Source organism: Xyrauchen texanus, chromosome 2 (genome assembly GCF_025860055.1).
Source record: "Xyrauchen texanus isolate HMW12.3.18 chromosome 2, RBS_HiC_50CHRs, whole genome shotgun sequence".
Lineage (NCBI taxonomy): Eukaryota > Metazoa > Chordata > Actinopteri > Cypriniformes > Catostomidae > Xyrauchen > Xyrauchen texanus.
The window spans coordinates 158,380-177,309 of record NC_068277.1 but is presented as its reverse complement, the minus strand read 5'-3'; the positions used below and the strand labels follow the sequence as shown (position 1 = coordinate 177,309).

The 18,930-nt window shown below is 39.6% G+C and overlaps 1 protein-coding gene across 1 annotated transcript; it reads left to right on the top strand.

The window, feature by feature from the left end:
- The first annotated feature begins 3,880 nt into the window (after positions 1-3,880).
- LOC127663330 (cdc42 effector protein 1-like) lies at positions 3,881-8,334 on the top strand. The gene is made up of 2 exons (XM_052154864.1): positions 3,881-4,350; positions 7,709-8,334. Exons 1-2 carry the CDS (start codon positions 3,888-3,890, stop codon positions 8,332-8,334), a joined length of 1,089 nt encoding a protein of 362 aa, XP_052010824.1. The 5' UTR covers positions 3,881-3,887.
- The last annotated feature ends 10,596 nt before the right edge of the window (positions 8,335-18,930 follow it).

The following is an 18,930-nucleotide window of genomic DNA, read 5'->3' as shown; positions in this document are numbered from 1 at the left end:
TGATGATTCTCATTACCGTAACACATCCGGACGTTTTGCTTTTACCCTTCCCATTGTTTTCAATGATGATTCTCATTACCGTAACACATCCGGATGTTTTGCTTTTACCCTTCCCATTGTTTTCAGTGATGATTCTCATTACCGTAACACATCCGGACGTTTTGCTTTTACCCTTCCCATTGTTTTCAGTGATGATTCTCATTACCGTAACACATCCGGACGTTTTGCTTTTACCCTTCCCATTGTTTTCAGTGATGATTCTCATTACCGTAACTAGGGCTGCATCTAACGATTATTTTTGTTGTTGATTAATCTATCGATTATTTCTTCGATTAGTCGACTAATCTAACGATTATTTTTCCGATTAATCTAATGCATATTTTTGGGATTAGCCGATTTATCCATTGGCAAACTTTCCAATAAATAATAAGTACAACTTCTACATTAGTATTTCAAATTTTATTAATTCATTTTCTGATTTTTTTTTTGTATCTGTCCCTATTCAAATAAACAATAAATAAATAAATACACTAGATTACAGCCTAGGCTACTGTTAATATGTAAATATAGCGTTATTGTTTGTTTTTAAAGTCTACATTAGAGACATCTTGCGGGACGGATTTCTCCTTAATAATTCCTAAAAAGCGGACATCTCTGTTATTATCAATGAAACTGACTGCACAATGAATCTTTCATTATATCGATTTGCCAGTATGCAGAATTCAGCACTGAACAAAAAGTCCATTTTGAGGGGTGAGGAGATTCCATCTTAAATGCTTCTGATTGGCCATTGCGTTCAAGAAATCAACACATATGTCTGTGATTGGCTACATTTTTAAACGCTGCAAACATGTTATACATAGAAAAGATTTACAGGCCAGGGTCTATCTATTTTGTTTTAGTTGTTGTTGTTGCTTTTGTGCAACAGATGAATGACAATTTATTTGTTTTGAGATGTTCAATTTATAGATTTCTATTTTGCGGGAGTCCATGAATCGTTTTATTCTCCACTAACCAGCACACACACGAGTGCATTACCGCCAGCGCCACTTTCGGCCATCAGATCCAGCGCCGCACTCTGTTGTGTTGGGTCCAGCGGAGTGCATGTCTCTAGTCTACATGTGCATACACAACTTTTAAAAGCGGGCAATTTAAATGCACTGAAGGCTTCGTTGACAGATTTAAGTTGAAGTTATAAATGAAAGTCCATTTTATTGTGCGCGAATGGGCCAATAAATTACATCTGCACCGTTAGCAATTAACACTATTAACTAGCACACAAGCTGTAATAGCTGAAAAAAGAAGGTATGACCATAACAACAACTCCAAAAACTCACTGTAATAAAGCCTACTACTTACCCAGCTGGCTCGTCGTTTTGAGTTCGCAGAGTCACAGGATGTTTCCTTTTAAGATGCTCGTTCATAGCAGTTGTGCTGCCATGGTATGACATTTCCGCTTTGCATAGTGAACAAAGCACCTTTCTGTTCGGCTGTAGTTTAAAGTATTCCCATACTTTGGATGATCGTGGTCTGGCTTTATGTGATAAAGCCAGATTGTCATTTTCACCATGAGCTGGAGCAGAAGCGCCATTACTCGATATTTAAACGTAAATAATGAATGTGACGCGTCGACGCATTTCATTCGTGTCGACGTATTTTCATAGTCGACGTAATCGATGATGTCGACGCGTCGTTGCGGCCCTAACCGTAACACATCCGGACGTTTTGCTTTTACCCTTCCCATTGTTTTCAGTGATGATTCTCATTACCGTAACACATCCGGACGTTTTGCTTTTACCCTTCCCATTGTTTTCAGTGATGATTCTCATTACCGTAACACATCCGGACGTTTTGCTTTTACCCTTCCCATTGTTTTCAATGATGATTCTCATTACCGTAATACATCCGGACGTTTTGCTTTTACTCTTCCCATTGTTTTCAATGATGATTCTCATTACCGTAATACATCCGGACGTTTTGCTTTTACCCTTCCCATTGTTTTCAATGATGATTCTCATTACCGTAACACATCCGGACGTTTAACTTTTACTCTTCCCATTGTTTTCAATGATGATTCTCATTACCGTAATACATCCGGACGTTTTGCTTTTACTCTTCCCATTGTTTTCAATGATGATTCTCATTGCCATAACGCATTAGATTTTTATTTGCCTGTAAAAAAATACTGTTGTACTTTAAAAATTTAATAAAATCTGTTAAAATGAAAGGCCAAGGGAGTAAACTTTATGAAGATGATCATAATTACCTGTTTTTTGTATTGCTGTAAAGACAATTGGGAGTTAAAATGTATGAAAATAATTTCACAAAGTAAAAAATATTTTTTTATATATATGTTTAAAGGCTGTATGCTTATATGCTTAAGCCTGTAAAAATATGCATACTTTTCTGTATGTAAAACATAATTTAATATTTGTGTCTCTTGACTTTGGAGGAAAATACAACCAGGACATTTTCTTGAATGATTTTGTGCGAATCATCCTTTTACAAACATGCTTGATAAATACGACACACATTTGTTTTATTGGGAATCATTGAATGGAACCTGAATTTATTCAGAAATCAGAGATGTTTCATGTGACTACACAGATTATCAACATAATACAGATTCTCATTAAACAGAAAACAGCTTTTGATTTCTTTCGCAGGACATTTGTTGTGGTGTGAAAAGAAAACACTGACTGACAGACGACTAAATGGATTGAGACTCTCCAGTGAAATAAACAATAAGAGAAGTGAGAGGAAGAGAGAAATAATAATCTAGCTAATCCAGACCAATCTCTGCCGATCAAACCTTCTGCACACAGACAAAACACAGCGGGATTAAACACATGCTTGCTTGCATCTGATCAGCTTTAGCGGGTTTGTTTTGTGGGCTGTGGACACTAAAGGCCCGTGGTGGGCTCCTTAAACACCAAACAACATATCAGACGTCAGACAAGTGGACGTCTGGTGGACACACTGTTGGAATTCGCTTCAGGAAGAACACGGTTCAGACTCTAACGGTGCTGTGAATATCCCACAAACGCTCACAATCCTGGAGCAACAACGTTATACTTTTGGTGTGGAAGACGTTTACGTTGTTTTAGAAAAGATATACGCAAGACATTTTGATCAAACTGACATTTGAAAAAAAGCTAAATGAAATGGCTAAATTCTGCCATGTGTAAATCTAATGAACATATCTCTAAACTCGGGTTTTTGGAGGAATTTGGCAACTTAAATGTGTTTTGAAGATATTTTGTGGATCGCAGCTGAGCAAGAAACCTGTTTATTTTCTATTAGCTAGAGAGAGTTGGAGTTATGTGCTCATTAAAAGGTGTTTAAGCTCCTTGGAAATCCTATTAGACTTCTTAAATGGGTTATTTATAAATGCTCGGTTGCCAGAGCCGTTTAGAAGCGCTCGACGCACTTGTAAAGTACATATAGTACACTTCATGTAATCATTACTGAGGTTGCTGATGAATTATAATGATGCCCAAATACTTTCTTAAATGAAGTTAGTGTGAATAAACTTAAAATAACAGAGTTCTTGCCCGGATATTAACTTTAAGACTTTAAGATTTATTCAGATTTAATTAGATATTTAATTTGCATAAACCCATATGTAGTGTTCGCGTCGCTTTTACTGCTATGATAGTCGTTCGCACCATTGTTTGAATAAATGTTTTATATTATTATATTTATGCTTTTGGCCTTAATTTTGGGCATTTTTACGATTTGTGTTCATTAGATTTGTTGAGCACATCATAATATCTTCAGATAAACTGAGACACTTTTTCATGGTGTTTCACCAGTGAAGTTTTTCTCTTTTTGTTGTTGCCTTCTGGATCTATTTGAAGGATTATTTGGAATATTATTTTATCGTCATGAGCTTGGGAAAGTTGCCTGCGATTAAAGGACTGGTCACCACATCTAACAATAATCGGCGCTTTAAAAGCGACCTGTCGGTGGACATGATCAGTCAGCCGCTCGGGGACTTCCGCCACACTATGCACGTTGGCCGCGGCGGAGACGTCTTCGGTGACACCTCATTTTTAAGCAACTACGGCGGTTCAATGAACAACGAAGGGCCGGGGAATCCGGATTCACCATCCGGCTCAAAAACAACAAGATTTTTCTCGCGCACACTTCGACACGTACGGAAAAACCCTCCGCCTCGGCTGAGAGGGGGGTCACGTGACTTCACCTCCCCTCCCCCGCTGATCTCACCCATCACTAAAAACATCATCTCTCTGCCTCAGCTGAACCTGGACACTTCCAAAGACCACCGCAAGAGGGCGCTACTACCCATCTCCATCAGTTCACCTGCACAGTCGCTCTGCTCGTACGGTAAGAGCCTGAACACAGACACATCACAGATACTGAGATGAACTGTTGATCAATAATCAGATATTTCTTTTGTATGTTGTTAAAGGCCTTTAAATTACATTTTTGGGCACACAGGCTACAATTCCTTTTGTTTTATACAAACATCTACATCACATACTTTTGAGAGTAATAATCACATAGGATTACATAATCAGATTACAAAACCAAGTACTTTTAATTAGACTGAATTACATTTTAAAATACTCGAAATCAGCTTAGTTACTTTTTTATGGATTACATGATTACATATTAATTTATTGATCCCTCTAATTCTGAATCAGCCTACAGCTGATATACCTTCTCTAAGTTTTTTTTTTTGTGTTTTTCAAAATGGGGTGGAACTGCACACACAGACCTGAGACTAGCCACCAGCCATAATTACACTGAAGGTGGAAAGGTAATCACATAAATGCTGAACTGAATTCATTAGTGTAGTAAAGTTAGTTTTAGTTTAGCAAACTGCTTTAGTCCTGCTCAACCCACTCCGAGTGGGATTCGAACTAGCATCAGCCGGTAAGGGAGGTGGACATGCTAACGAGGAGGCTCTTGAGGCCGGGGTAGTGAGTTTTACACATACTGCTCAGCTATTACATCCATCCGGGTCACGGCACCACTGTAACCGGTCGTGCTCGACCCACTCCAAGTGGGATTCGCATGGGAGGCGGTTGCGCTAACAAGGAGGCTAAAGGCTACATTGCCTAACGTCTGTTGCTAGTGCACATCTTGAGGCCAGGGGAGTTAAGTTTACACACTGCACAGCCATCACATCCATCCGGGTCACGGCACCACTGTATCTAGTCCTGTTCATCCCGCTCTGAGCAGGATTCGAACCGGCATCAGCCAGCATGGGAGGCGGGTGCGCTAATGAGGAGGCTAATGGCTACAGCGCCTAAAGTCTGTTGCTAGTGCACCTCTTGAAGCCAGGGGAGTGAGGTTTGCACATAGCGCACAGTTATCACGCACCGGATGGCTCCTGTTACACTCACCCTCTAAACTTCACTCCCATCCGGGTCACGGCACCACTGTAACCTGCTTAGCCCGCTCCGAACATGATTCGAACCGCACAGATATCACGTACGAGCTGGATCCTGTTACACTTTTGTTCTCGGCTTCAAAAATTTACATTTATGTGCTTTTGCAACCATTTTTGAAACTTTTTTATAACTGGTCTAATCTGTTAATGCCAAATTGTCAGAGTAAGAACATTTTATGTGCCTTTATTTCACTCATAAACAGACTCACTCAACACACTCATAAATCATATCAATAATCATATTTTGATCCATTAAGTACGTTTTCTTGTAATGCATTTAGCGGTAAACAACATTGTCAACATGGTACAACTCAAATGCATGTGACATCAAATAAAAAATTATTAGGTTAGAAGGAATCCAAAAGTAATCAAAAAGATATCAGATTAGATTACTTTAAAAATGTAATCCAAGAGATTATGTTACTGACTACAATTTTTGTCATGTGATTTGTAATCAGTACCAGATTACATTTAAAACGTAATTACCCAGCACTGAGTGAAGACGTGGTGTTTTACTACATTGTGCGGTTTCGCCGTCTCTCGAGGCTGCTCAAAAATCTGCAGCGCCACAGAGCATAACTCTCATAGTTTTCCATTAATTTCAACCCATATCATTATCAAAGTGGATTATTTATTCTAGCCATCGCTGAATGATATATTGTGTATATGCATGTTTCATAAAGCCTACACAATGTGCCGTTTTGTGGTTTGAGAGCTTGAAGGGAGCCTCTTCAAAGATACATAAAAACAAATTGCATAATTAATGTCGCCATTTCTAATCGTTTCATACACAGTTTCATACACTAAACTGCAAACTCACAACGACACTCTCACACGTGCACGCACGCACGCACGCACTCACTCACTCACTCACTCACTCACACACACACATACATACACACACACACGCTCTCTCGCTCACACTTTCGCTCTCTCTCTCTCACACACAAGGTCAAAAATTTCGGGTTTTACTATCCTTATGGGGACATTTGGTCCCCACAAAGTGATAAATACACGCTCACACTCACACACACACACGTATATACACACACACACACACACTCTCACACACACACATACTCTCACACACACACACACACACACACACACTGTACAGTATTTGAGACCTGGAAACTCAACTCTGCACATTTCAGCAATAAGACACATGCATACTGCCACCTACTGGACACAGGGCATATTAACATTTTAATAGTCATTTTAAAAGGCAGCTATTATGCCCCTTTTCACAAGATGTACTTTAAATCTTTGGTGTCCCCAGAATGTGCCTGTGAAGTTTCAGTTCAAAATACCCCACAGATCATTTATTATCCCATGTTGAAAATGCCAATTTTTGTGTGGGAATAAAATGAGATGTCATCATAAGCAACATGACTGTTTGAACCGGAGTCAGACACTGATGAGGGAGAGACTCTGTCAGAAGGAACAACTTTGAGAATGAACCAGGCAGTTTCCGAATGTTATTTGATTCATTTATTTACTTTTTTGAGATTATTATTTCATTATTCTTGACTCAAATTTTGATTATGTACACATGTATTCACGGAGGAGAAAGTATTTTAATACCTTTTACCTCATTAATACCTCAAAATAATTAAAATTATTATCATTATTAGGGAGTGACTGTTTGAACTCGGTGTAAATAACATCTGCCCCACAGCAGGACTGTTTGCCCTCCAATAGTCCGGTAGAAACACAGAAATTAAAGTCAAACTGCCCTCAAGTGTCGCTGCCATAGCGTAGTGTGTAAAGACGGGGTGGAAGAGTTTTTCCATCTCCACACTTAATATTTCCTTTAATGCTACTAATTATAAATTATTATTATTTTTGGACATGGTGGGAAGTTGTGAGAATGCGGGTAAAATTAACCATGCTTTTACTATAGTTGCCTCCGCGTCTGACACTGTCAATCCGCGCATCTTATCACGTGACTTGTTGAGTGTGTTACCGTGGAGACGTAGCGCGTGTGGAGGCTTCACGCTATTCTCCGCGGCATCCACGCACAACTCACCACACGCCCCACCGAGAGCAAGAACCACATTATAGTGACCACGAGGAGGTTACCCCATGTGACTCTAGCCTCCCTAGCAACCGGCCCAATTTGGTTACCCCACGTGACTCTACCCTCCCTAGCAACCGGGCCAATTTGGTTGCTAAGGAGACCTGGCTGGAGTCACTCAGCACCAATCTCTACATTTTTGCAATTTTACTAATGTCATTATAAATGAAAAAGCAGCAGCAACATTTTAGTTCTCTCCTCTCCTGCAGGTCTTCATTCTGGTTTTGTCACACTGCCTCGCTTTTCCCGGCTTGATCAAAACTTTGGAGAAACATCTGGAACGCTCTTCACAGACCACAGGCGGAGTTCACTGCAGGAGAACAGTGACGTCACGCTGACACGCTCTGATTCGCTCACGTCCTTCACTGTGGACCTCGGCCCCTCCCTCATGAGTGAAGTTCTGAGGTTGATTGACAGCTCCAATAGTCTCTTTAGTAGCAGTAAGAACTGGGAGAGAGAGGAAGAGGAGGACGAGTCAAGCTCAGTGTTAGAGATGGAGAGCCCATCCATCTCTTCTGCAGACAGTGTGAGGGTCTCTGTGAGCAGCAGGAGGCGCTCTGACACCTCACACGAGACTCAGCAGGAACATGATGATGATGATTGTAAACAGCCGATGACAGATACGTCACTCAGTTGTCCAATCGGAGCTGAGGTGAGTATGGAGCCCAGGAGGTGCCAGCAGTCTGCTAATGTGCTAGCGTGTCACTTTGGAGACGGCAGCAGTCTCTTAAAGGAGCAGCATCGACCTGAAGAAGACAAAAACAGACCTTCATCATTCTGCCGCTTAAGGGTGCCACTCACCTTTCCTGAGACAGAAGAAGAAATCAAAGTGTAAAGTACACAATATCAGAACTATCTTTAACTTGCGTTTGGAGTTTTGAAATAAGAATCTGGGGAGAATTGTTCTGACACAACAGACACAAGGACCTGATTGAGACATCTTTCAAAGCACTCTTTAAAGTCATGTTATAGTTCAAGTTCAAAGTGTGACAGACTGGCAGAGAGTATGCCAACAGCAGTGTGACAGACTGGCAGAGAGTATGCCAACAGCAGTGTGACAGACTGGCAGAGAGCATGCCAACAGCAGTGTGACAGACTGGCAGAGAGCATGCCAACAGCAGTGTGACAGACTGGCAGAGAGTATGCCAACAGCAGTGTGACAGACTGGCAGAGAGCATGCCAACAGCAGTGTGACAGACTGGCAGAGAGTATGCCAACAGCAGTGTGACAGACTGGCAGAGAATATGCCAACAGCAGTGTGACAGACTGGCAGAGAGTATGCCAACAGCAGTGTGACAGACTGGCAGAGAGTATGCCAACAGCAGTGTGACAGACTGGCAGAGAGTATGCCAACAGCAGTGTGACAGACTGGCAGAGAGTATGCCAACAGCAGTGCGACAGACTGGAAGAGAGCATGCCAACAGCAGTGCGACAGACTGGCAGAGAGCATGCCAACAGCAGTGCGACAGACTGGCAGAGAGTATGCCAACAGCAGTGCGACAGACTGGCAGAGAGCATGCCAACAGCAGTGCGACAGACTGGCAGAGAGTATGCCAACAGCAGTGCGACAGACTGGCAGAGAGCATGCCAACAGCAGTGCGACAGACTGGCAGAGAGTATGCCAACAGCAGTGCGACAGACTGGCAGAGAGCATGCCAACAGCAGTGCGACAGACTGGCAGAGAGTATGCCAACAGCAGTGCGACAGACTGGCAGAGAGTATGCCAACAGCAGTGTGACAGACTGGCAGAGAGTATGCCAACAGCAGTGTGACAGACTGGCAGAGAGCATGCCAACAGCAGTGTGACAGACTGGCAGAGAGCATGCCAACAGCAGTGTGACAGACTGGCAGAGAGCATGCCAACAGCAGTGTGACAGACTGGCAGAGAGTATGCCAACAGCAGTGTGACAGACTGGCAGAGAGTATGCCAACAGCAGTGTGACAGACTGGCAGAGAGCATGCCAACAGCAGTGTGACAGACTGGCAGAGAGTATGCCGACAGCAGTGTGACAGACTGGCAGAGAATATGCCAACAGCAGTGTGACAGACTGGCAGAGAGTATGCCGACAGCAGTGTGACAGACTGGCAGAGAGCATGCCAACAGCAGTGTGACAGACTGGCAGAGAGCATGCCGACAGCAGTGTGACAGACTGGCAGAGAGCATGCCAACAGCAGTGTGACAGACTGGCAGAGAGTATGCCAACAGCAGTGTGACAGACTGGCAGAGAGTATGCCAACAGCAGTGTGACAGACTGGCAGAGAGCATGCCAACAGCAGTGTGACAGACTGGCAGAGAGTATGCCAACAGCAGTGTGACAGACTGGCAGAGAGTATGCCAACAGCAGTGTGACAGACTGGCAGAGAGTATGCCAACAGCAGTGTGACAGACTGGCAGAGAGCATGCCAACAGCAGTGTGACAGACTGGCAGAGAGTATGCCAACAGCAGTGTGACAGACTGGCAGAGAGTATGCCAACAGCAGTGTGACAGACTGGCAGAGAGTATGCCAACAGCAGTGTGACAGACTGGCAGAGAGTATGCCAACAGCAGTGTGACAGACTGGCAGAGAGTATGCCAACAGCAGTGTGACAGACTGGCAGAGAGTATGCCGACAGCAGTGTGACAGACTGGCAGAGAGCATGCCAACAGCAGTGTGACAGACTGGCAGAGAGTATGCCAACAGCAGTGTGACAGACTGGCAGAGAGCATGCCAACAGCAGTGTGACAGACTGGCAGAGAGTATGCCAACAGCAGTGTGACAGACTGGCAGAGAGTATGCCAACAGCAGTGTGACAGACTGGCAGAGAGTATGCCAACAGCAGTGTGACAGACTGGCAGAGAGTATGCCAACAGCAGTGTGACAGACTGGCAGAGAGTATGCCAACAGCAGTGTGACAGACTGGCAGAGAGTATGCCAACAGCAGTGTGACAGATTGGCAGAGAGTATGCCAACAGCAGTGTGACAGACTGGCAGAGAGTATGCCAACAGCAGTGTGACAGACTGGCAGAGAGTATGCCAACAGCAGTGTGACAGACTGGCAGAGAGTATGCCAACAGCAGTGTGACAGACTGGCAGAGAGTATGCCAACAGCAGTGTGACAGACTGGCAGAGAATATGCCAACAGCAGTGTGACAGACTGGCAGAGAGCATGCCAACAGCAGTGTGACAGACTGGCAGAGAGTATGCCAACAGCAGTGTGACAGACTGGCAGAGAGCATGCCAACAGCAGTGTGACAGACTGGCAGAGAGTATGCCAACAGCAGTGTGACAGACTGGCAGAGAGTATGCCAACAGCAGTGTGACAGACTGGCAGAGAGTATGCAAGACACATGAAAGCTGTGATTGATAATCAGGATTATTCCAGCAAATATTGATTTATAATATTGACCAGTTGTTATTTTCTGCAAATAAATGCTCTAAATTAAAATATTTGTATTTTGGGAGAAATGTTGTCAGTACTTTATAAAATAAAACAAACATCAAACACACGACTATAAATAATAACACAAAGAGAAACAATATAATCATTATATGTCTCATGTTTTCATTATTACATTGTTATTTTATAAATGAATGATTAAATCATGTATAAACTGTAAGTTGTCCAGTTACTGTTAAAGGATTAATCTGTGTGGACAAGCACAAGTGTGTAGGCATAATTTATGTCAATTATTAATGTTCATAAATGCAGTAAATATACATGGAGTTTGGGTTCGATTTTAACACTTATTAAATAATTAAGGGTTAAAAATAAAGGGATTTTCAGAAATATGCTTTTGAATGTTTTAAGGCGGTTTGATTGGGATTCAGTTAGTTTACCTCATAAATATTTACATTTATGCAAATTAAGTCAACTGTTGCTGTTCCTGAATGTGACAGAACATATAAATTCACTCTTTTTAATGATGTCAGTTAAATTGTTATTTGCAGTTGAAGGAGAACACATTTGTCAATAAAACATCCTTTAAAGAAAGATTGATCATCTGGGGAGTATTCCAGAAAGTGAGGATAACTTATTGTGACCCTGAACTCCTGGTAGAGTCATGTTTACTCGTGGTTATTGGTTCCAGAACACCAGTTCTGTGTGAGTTCTCTAAACTGTGAGTCTGTGCGCGATCACGGGGAACTCAGAAAAGCAGATCGCCGAATTCTCCAGTGAACACTTCAGATGCTCAGAAGAAACGTGTGACAGAATTTGTTTTAATGACTGTAAACAAGCATTATAAAGTGTTCAGTTTAGGACTGTGAGTTTGCTGTATACTGAATCAATGGCTGAATTTCTTTATTAATAAAAATATAACATTTTACCAAACATATAAAAGCTTATTTCAACATTTATATTAGACCTCTCTCACCTACATTCATTTTTAACAGGTCCACCATCATGTTATTTTTGTACTATTCATATTCTGTAATATAATATTAGGCTCTTGCTTTATTTTTTATTTTACAGTTAATTTTATTGGTATTTACCGTGTACTGTGCATGCTAATGTTATTTTAATGTATGTCATGTGATCTTTTATTTTTAATACCATTTGATGTACCCAGTTTAACATTTCGGTCTCTGAAACTTTCTTTGAATTAGCATATTTCATCATTTCAAATTAGCATAATTAATTCTGATTCAAAGTCTTGTCCAGCATCATCCAATCACTGCAACCATGTTAAAATAAAATGATAAATTGTTCATTTGGAGCCAAAGTTGGGTAAAGTTATTGACCAGATACTCTTTAATTTTTTGTGTAAAAATTCTGTTCATTATATTAGAAAATCCATTGTAATGAACATTAATGAAAAGGGTGGTCTTCATTTTTTGGATTTTAGCACATTAAATGATACCTTTAAAATGAATTGGTTGAAACAGTTTAGAAGGAACCCAGCGTCTTTATGGGACTTTATTCCCAATTATATTTTTTCTCAGTTCGGTGGCCTTGATTTCCTTTTGTTATGTAACTACAAAATTTAAAAATTACCTGCAACATTTTCTGCTTTTCATAAACAGGCACGTTTGACTCTGTCTTTAATATTCAAGCACAATTTTTCACCCCATAAATATTTTGTTTGGAATAACTGTAATATTTTATACAAGAGTAAATCTATATTTTGTCAGGATTGGTTTGATAACAATGTTTTGTTAGTCAATGATTCAATTCTCAAGGGTTGTTGTTTTCATATAAGGAATTTCTAGATCATTTTCAGTTTCCTGTTTCTCCCAAAGAATTTGCAATAGTGATGTGTTCAATCCCATCATGCTTTGAGTTTGGTTAATAACCCTGATGGTAAATTGTGTTTTGCTTCACCCTGGAAAAATAATAATAGATCAGTCCGTTCATTATTCCAGATAATGCAGCAGGTAATATCTGTTGGGAAAAAGTGTGGATGCTTCTACATCTCTTCATTTTAACCAATAAAGTAAAAGAGATTAATAAGTGCTACCCTGCAATCCACTACTTATAAAAAGTTCAAAAAGGATCTTTCCTCCAGTTGCTCTTTCTGCGTCAACTCTGACGAAACTGTAGCGCATCTTTTTTGTTTTTGTCCCTTTACTAAAATGTTGTGGCAAGATGTTTTAGGATTCATTAGGAATGAAGTTCTGAATGAATGTGTGTTGTAATGGAAGGATGTGGTACTAGGCTTTGTTGATTATGATCAATCTAAAAATTGTCAATTTTATGTAATTAATCTGATCGTGTTACTCGTCATGTTCCACATTCATAAATCTAAATATCCATCCATCCATCTTCAACCGCTTATCCGAAGTCGGGTCGCGGGGTAAATCTAAATATCTAAATGCTAAACCTCTCTTTCTTGTTTTTATGAAAGAACTTGAAAAATACCCAATTTCAATTAAATTGCCTAAGAACAGAAAAGCTTTAAAAACATGATCCGTTTGCAATAATTTTTCTAGGGATGGGTGATACCAGTTATTTTCTTTTCGATCCGATACCAAGTACTTTGAAGACAAGTATCGCCGATTCCGATACTTTTATGAATTATTTATATGTAAGTGATTTTATAGAGTATTGTGATTGCAACATTATTAATAATAAAGAGTCATCTATAAAATATAATACATATATTATGTTCTTAAAGCTGTGTTACAGGCATTAAGAATTTATAATGATAGTAAATCTCTCCCGTGTTACTTGACACAAACTATGTCATTTGTTTAATAAACTTTTTTTTTTTAAATGTTAAAAATAATATATAAATGATTTAACTCAAAATATCCACCAGATAGCCTATCAGGTAACAGAAATAGATATATATAATGAAAAAATGTTTAAAGCAAAATATCCAGTTTAATATTCTGCTCCAAATAAAATACTGTAATAGCTTCATATCTGAAACAGTATATAATGTACAAATAATAGCAATAAATAATGTGACTTTTTGTATTCAAATAATCTAACCACAACTTTATACCTGGATAACGTTTTTGACCTCTCTGAAAGCATTCTGCTAGTGAACTCTGCCTCGAGCTAGAAGATGTGGGTCGTGTCTGTGTTGACTCCTCTGCTCGTTTCAGCTGCACCTCGTCGTGCTCTGTAGGGTGTTTCGCTTTCAGATGTTTGGTCAGATTTGTGGTATTACCACAGTGGCGTATGGTTTTTTTACAAATGTCACACGAGGCTTCGTCAGTATTTACTGGAGTGAAATAGCTCCAAATAACACTTCTTTTTCGTTCACTCATTGCAGTCATGCACTCGAACACCTGTCTGCGCTAACTGACCGTACGTTCTGCTTCATTAATTCCTAGTGATGATCGCCAGAGTGTTTATATGCCTACTGCCTCTGGCGGTCAGTAGGAATTCACAGAACATGTACTCGCAAGCGCGTCACAATTTGCTCTGGCCAACCTGTCAACAGCGCTATCGACAATTTGTGGACGCTCTGACGTATTTGAAATAGGCGGCTAAACAAACAGATAGTATCGATACTTTTATTTGAGAATCGATGAGATAGGTGTAACTGCAGAACCGCAGTACCATACGTCATAGCAGTGTGAGGACGACGGCGCCAGCCTAACCGTCTGATGCCGGAAGTGGGCGCGGCAAGGCATTGCGCTACTTCCGCGATTTGGAACGTTTTAAAGTTTAAAACAACGTTATTATAAATACTTTTTTTAAACGATTTAATTGAAAAGATATATATATATATATATATATATATATATATATATATATATATATATATATATATATATATATATCTCAATTCTCAAATAGTATAAAGATAAGAATTATGTTTTGTCCAACAAAAGACAATATACTACTATTAACAAATGTTAATAGTTTTTTAAAAGTTAAAATTATACTTTATCCATTTGTTTTGTTGAGTCAAATGATTAACAATATAAATTTAACAAAGCTTAAAACAAAAAAATACAATGAAAACAAAGCTTGAGCGTTTGAACATTTGATTTAATTGAAAATAATTTTTAATACTCAATTATTTTTAATTAACAACAATTATATGATGGACTGAAAAAACAAAAATGATTAATTTAAATAAAATTAGTTTTTTCCTCAAATCATCTTTTGAAATATCAAAAGAATCACACACTATCTGTACCTGCTCCAAATAAATAATAGTAATTAAATAAAAATACAAAATTGAACTAAATAATAAATAAATTATATAAAACTAAATTAAACCAAAGAATATAAATCTTATAAAAGTTATGCAGGCACACATTTAACAATAATTCTCAAGAGAAAAATAATTAAAATAAATCAAAACTCCATACAAATGCAGTTAATCCTGAGGCGCCTTTCATCATGACACTTGCTAAGAAAAAGTTCCATGTCTTCCTTAAACTGGAACTGAAACATGAAAGGCTCTTTGGCCAGTTTCAGATCATCTTTCTTCTTCTCTGCCTGATCAAGTTTAAGAAGGGCCTTTTCCTGGTCTTCCTTATTTAGGTTAAGATACCACGGCTCTTCCACAAAACCTCTGAACGAGTGGCAGTTTTCCCGAGCCATGCAACTGCTGGTCCTGAGGTCTTTGACTATCTGTGGTTCCTTCATGAGAGAGAGTACAAAAAGGAATGAAATATTTAATTCATTTAAAATAAATTATTCTCACAAGAGAAAAGATGGTTTGCACCACATTTAGCTGCTAGCTAATTTCCATCTGTTGTCCCTGGGGAGATTGGAAGTGTCCTCAACAATACATTGTGTTTTAATCAGGATGCATGTAAATTATTGTTTTGAAATTATGCTCTTTCATGTGCCCGTTTGAGACGATAAAAACATACCTTGTCGCCGATTTCAGTTTCTTGTGCTTTAGGTGGCACCTGCACATCAACGGCAGCATGTTTCCTGTGACAAATCACATTTTTAAGTTAATTTATAGACAGAGAAAAACTTGAGAGAGCGAGAGAATTACCTTTCAATGGCAAAGTTCTCCATCAGAATAAGGCACCACCATTTTCGAATAAGAGGAAATCAGACTTGCATAAGGGGAAAAAAGTGTTAATAGATCAATTTAATAGATTATATTATTTAGTTAAAATATATATTTTTAACAAAGACTTACAGCTGTGAAATCAAAGGGTGCCTCAAAGACCATCACAAAAAGGGCAGTGAAAATTTCTGCAGCATGTTGTAAATTGCTCCAAAGGTGGTAGCGCTGAACCTCTCTGAATCGTTATGTGGTTCTATAGGTGAAATAAAATACAATTAATGCAATTCTCATGGTCAGAAAATTTAACAAATGCCGTAAAATACAACGCCAACAACAAATTAAATCACAAACCATGAATATGTTAACCTAACAAAGTGATGCAATCCAACTGTAAAATAACAATACGTGATCAAGTGCCTTCGTCACAATTCTCACTTAGTCACATTTATTATATAGCACTTTTTACAATACAGATTGTTTCAAAGCAGCTTTACAGGGATAATAGGAAAATTATGCAACAAAGTTTGTCTCTGTAGATCTAGAACAAAATAGTGTCATAATCCAGCTTATGTAAATTCAGTGTTGATTAATTTCTGTTGTAAAAAAGTTAGTAATTCTGTTAATTAATCTATATAGCCATTCTGGAGAAAATGTCCAGAATCAGTTCTCATATAATGTCGTTAATGACAGATCAATAGTATTGTTGAATATTAACTTACAAAATACTTAGAGCCGTTTTGCATAAGCGTATAACGTTAAGTATGTTGCATCCATCAAAGATATAACTTCTTTTTACCTTCTTCTCTTCTTCTTTTCCTTGTTCTACCGTGTGCTCCGCCATAGTTAAACATGAACTCCGCCCACTTCCGGCATTAGACTGCTACCCCGCCCACTTCCGGCATCAGACGGTTAGGCTGGCGCTGTCGTCCTCACACTGCTATGACGTATGGTTCTGCGGTTCTGCAGTTGGTTATTATTGGAATCGATCCGCCCATCCCTACATTTTTCTTTTTTCGGTGTTGTTGTGTCCTGTGTTAAACAGTAGAGGGCGCTCCTGGGGAAGAGAGGAGAAGAAGAGAACAGAGAAGGGTAGCGAGTGAGGGTATGAGTTCATGTTGTTAGAGAAAATAAAGAAGAAATAAAAGGTACAGCTGCCCTGTCCTGCTTATTTAAGAATATAGTTCTCCACCCAAATTCTGAAAACATTCAACACAACAATTGGCGACGATGGCGAGTCTTCCCACACCTGCTCCATTTCTACCATGCGGCGATGCTCCGCCGATTCCATTCTGCACGTGGAGAAATTGTTTTGAGAACTATATGCTGCTATTAACGCATCGGGTGGCTCCTGGACGGATGCGCACAGACGGGCAGTCCTTCTTCACTGCTTGGGGTCAGAAGGACAACGTATTTTCTACACACTGCGCGATACAGGTACAACATGCGACGATGCTATGGCTGCTCTGGAACACCATTTTACCCCGAAAGTGAATGTTGTTGTTGCCCGTCACCAGTTTCGACAGAGAGCACAAAATGAGTGCGAAACTATCTCACGATATCTTACTGCATTGCGGGAATTAGCAGCTAATTGTGGTTTTGGGACTGTTGAGGACGAAATGATCAGGGATCAGCTTGTCGGAAAGGCTTACGCTACAGCAGTACGGGAAAAACTGCTCCTGGAACAGCCAGCCTCTCTGGATGCAGCTGTGACTATTGTTGCCAGATTGAACAGGCTTTACACAATGCCTCTTTACTTTGTGATTCGGCTCCAATTCCCGCAGTGAGTTCAAAGACACACCATCATAAGCAGGGTAAACCTCAATATGTGGGAGATAAGCGCAAGCCGAGCACATCTACAAAAGTGCAACGTACTTGCTTCAGATGCGGTTCCACTCAGCACTTAGCGAATGCTTCAGACTGCCCAGCAGCTAAGGCGAAATGTAATACATGTGGCAAAACGGGTCACTTCGCGAAAGTTTGCCGTTCATCTACGATAGTTAGATTTCTCCCTGAAGTACAAATATGCCATATGTCCTCTGACCGTGCTGTTGACAGAATTACTTGCTCAGTACACATCGCTACGGATACAGGCCAGTCTGCTGAAACTGAATTCATAGTGGATACAGGTGCTGCAGTTTCTATTTTGCCAGAGACATTTTACAGGCGTAATTTCGCGGCTTCCCCACTGAGTGCGCCTCGCATTCGATTGGTTACATACATGAACCCAGCGAGCAAAAAGTCGTCTAGAACACGTCTAAAAGACGTAATTGTTAGACATCCAGAAGACGTCCTCACAGGAGCCAGAATTAAGGTTTTTATACGTCTTTTCTGGACATTGTATAGACGTCAATTAATGACGTGCTACAGACGTAATTGTTAAGACATCTAAAGGCAGCCAGAATAAAAGTTGTATTAGACGCGTTTTCTGTAGTAGAAATGTCAAAGACTGTTAAAGACCCATACTGACATGGAAATCCCATCTGTGCATATTTGCAAGGATCCAACTTTAAAAATGTTTACTTTAAAACAGTGGCAGTGAGTTCGTTCTCACTGAGAAAAACCCAGTTACTCATTGTTAATGGTTGTCGTGTCATGAAACTGCAGACACGCAGACCATAGACCTAAATTAGATTTGAAAGAATATTGATAATATTGAATATTCAATTGAATAACTGTGTAGTGTATATACTAGTCTTGCATTTTTATATCTTATCAATATAATTGTAATAAACTGCTTAACATTTTCCTGTAAACCAAACTGATCACTCCAAGAAATAAATTATTTAAATCTCAAAATATATTTTTATTACTAATTTTACCCAAACTTAAAACCTGAAAAGTAAAGTATAAATGAACACAATAAAACTTAAAACCTGAACAGTAAAGTTATAAATAAAAGTGCTATAAAATGTTGTTAAAACAGTAAACAATTAACAAAATGTGGCTGCTATAAGGTCCACAATATATTCATTTACAGCCACCACCCCCGACTCTCCCGGGGGCATGTTTCAGATGATCAG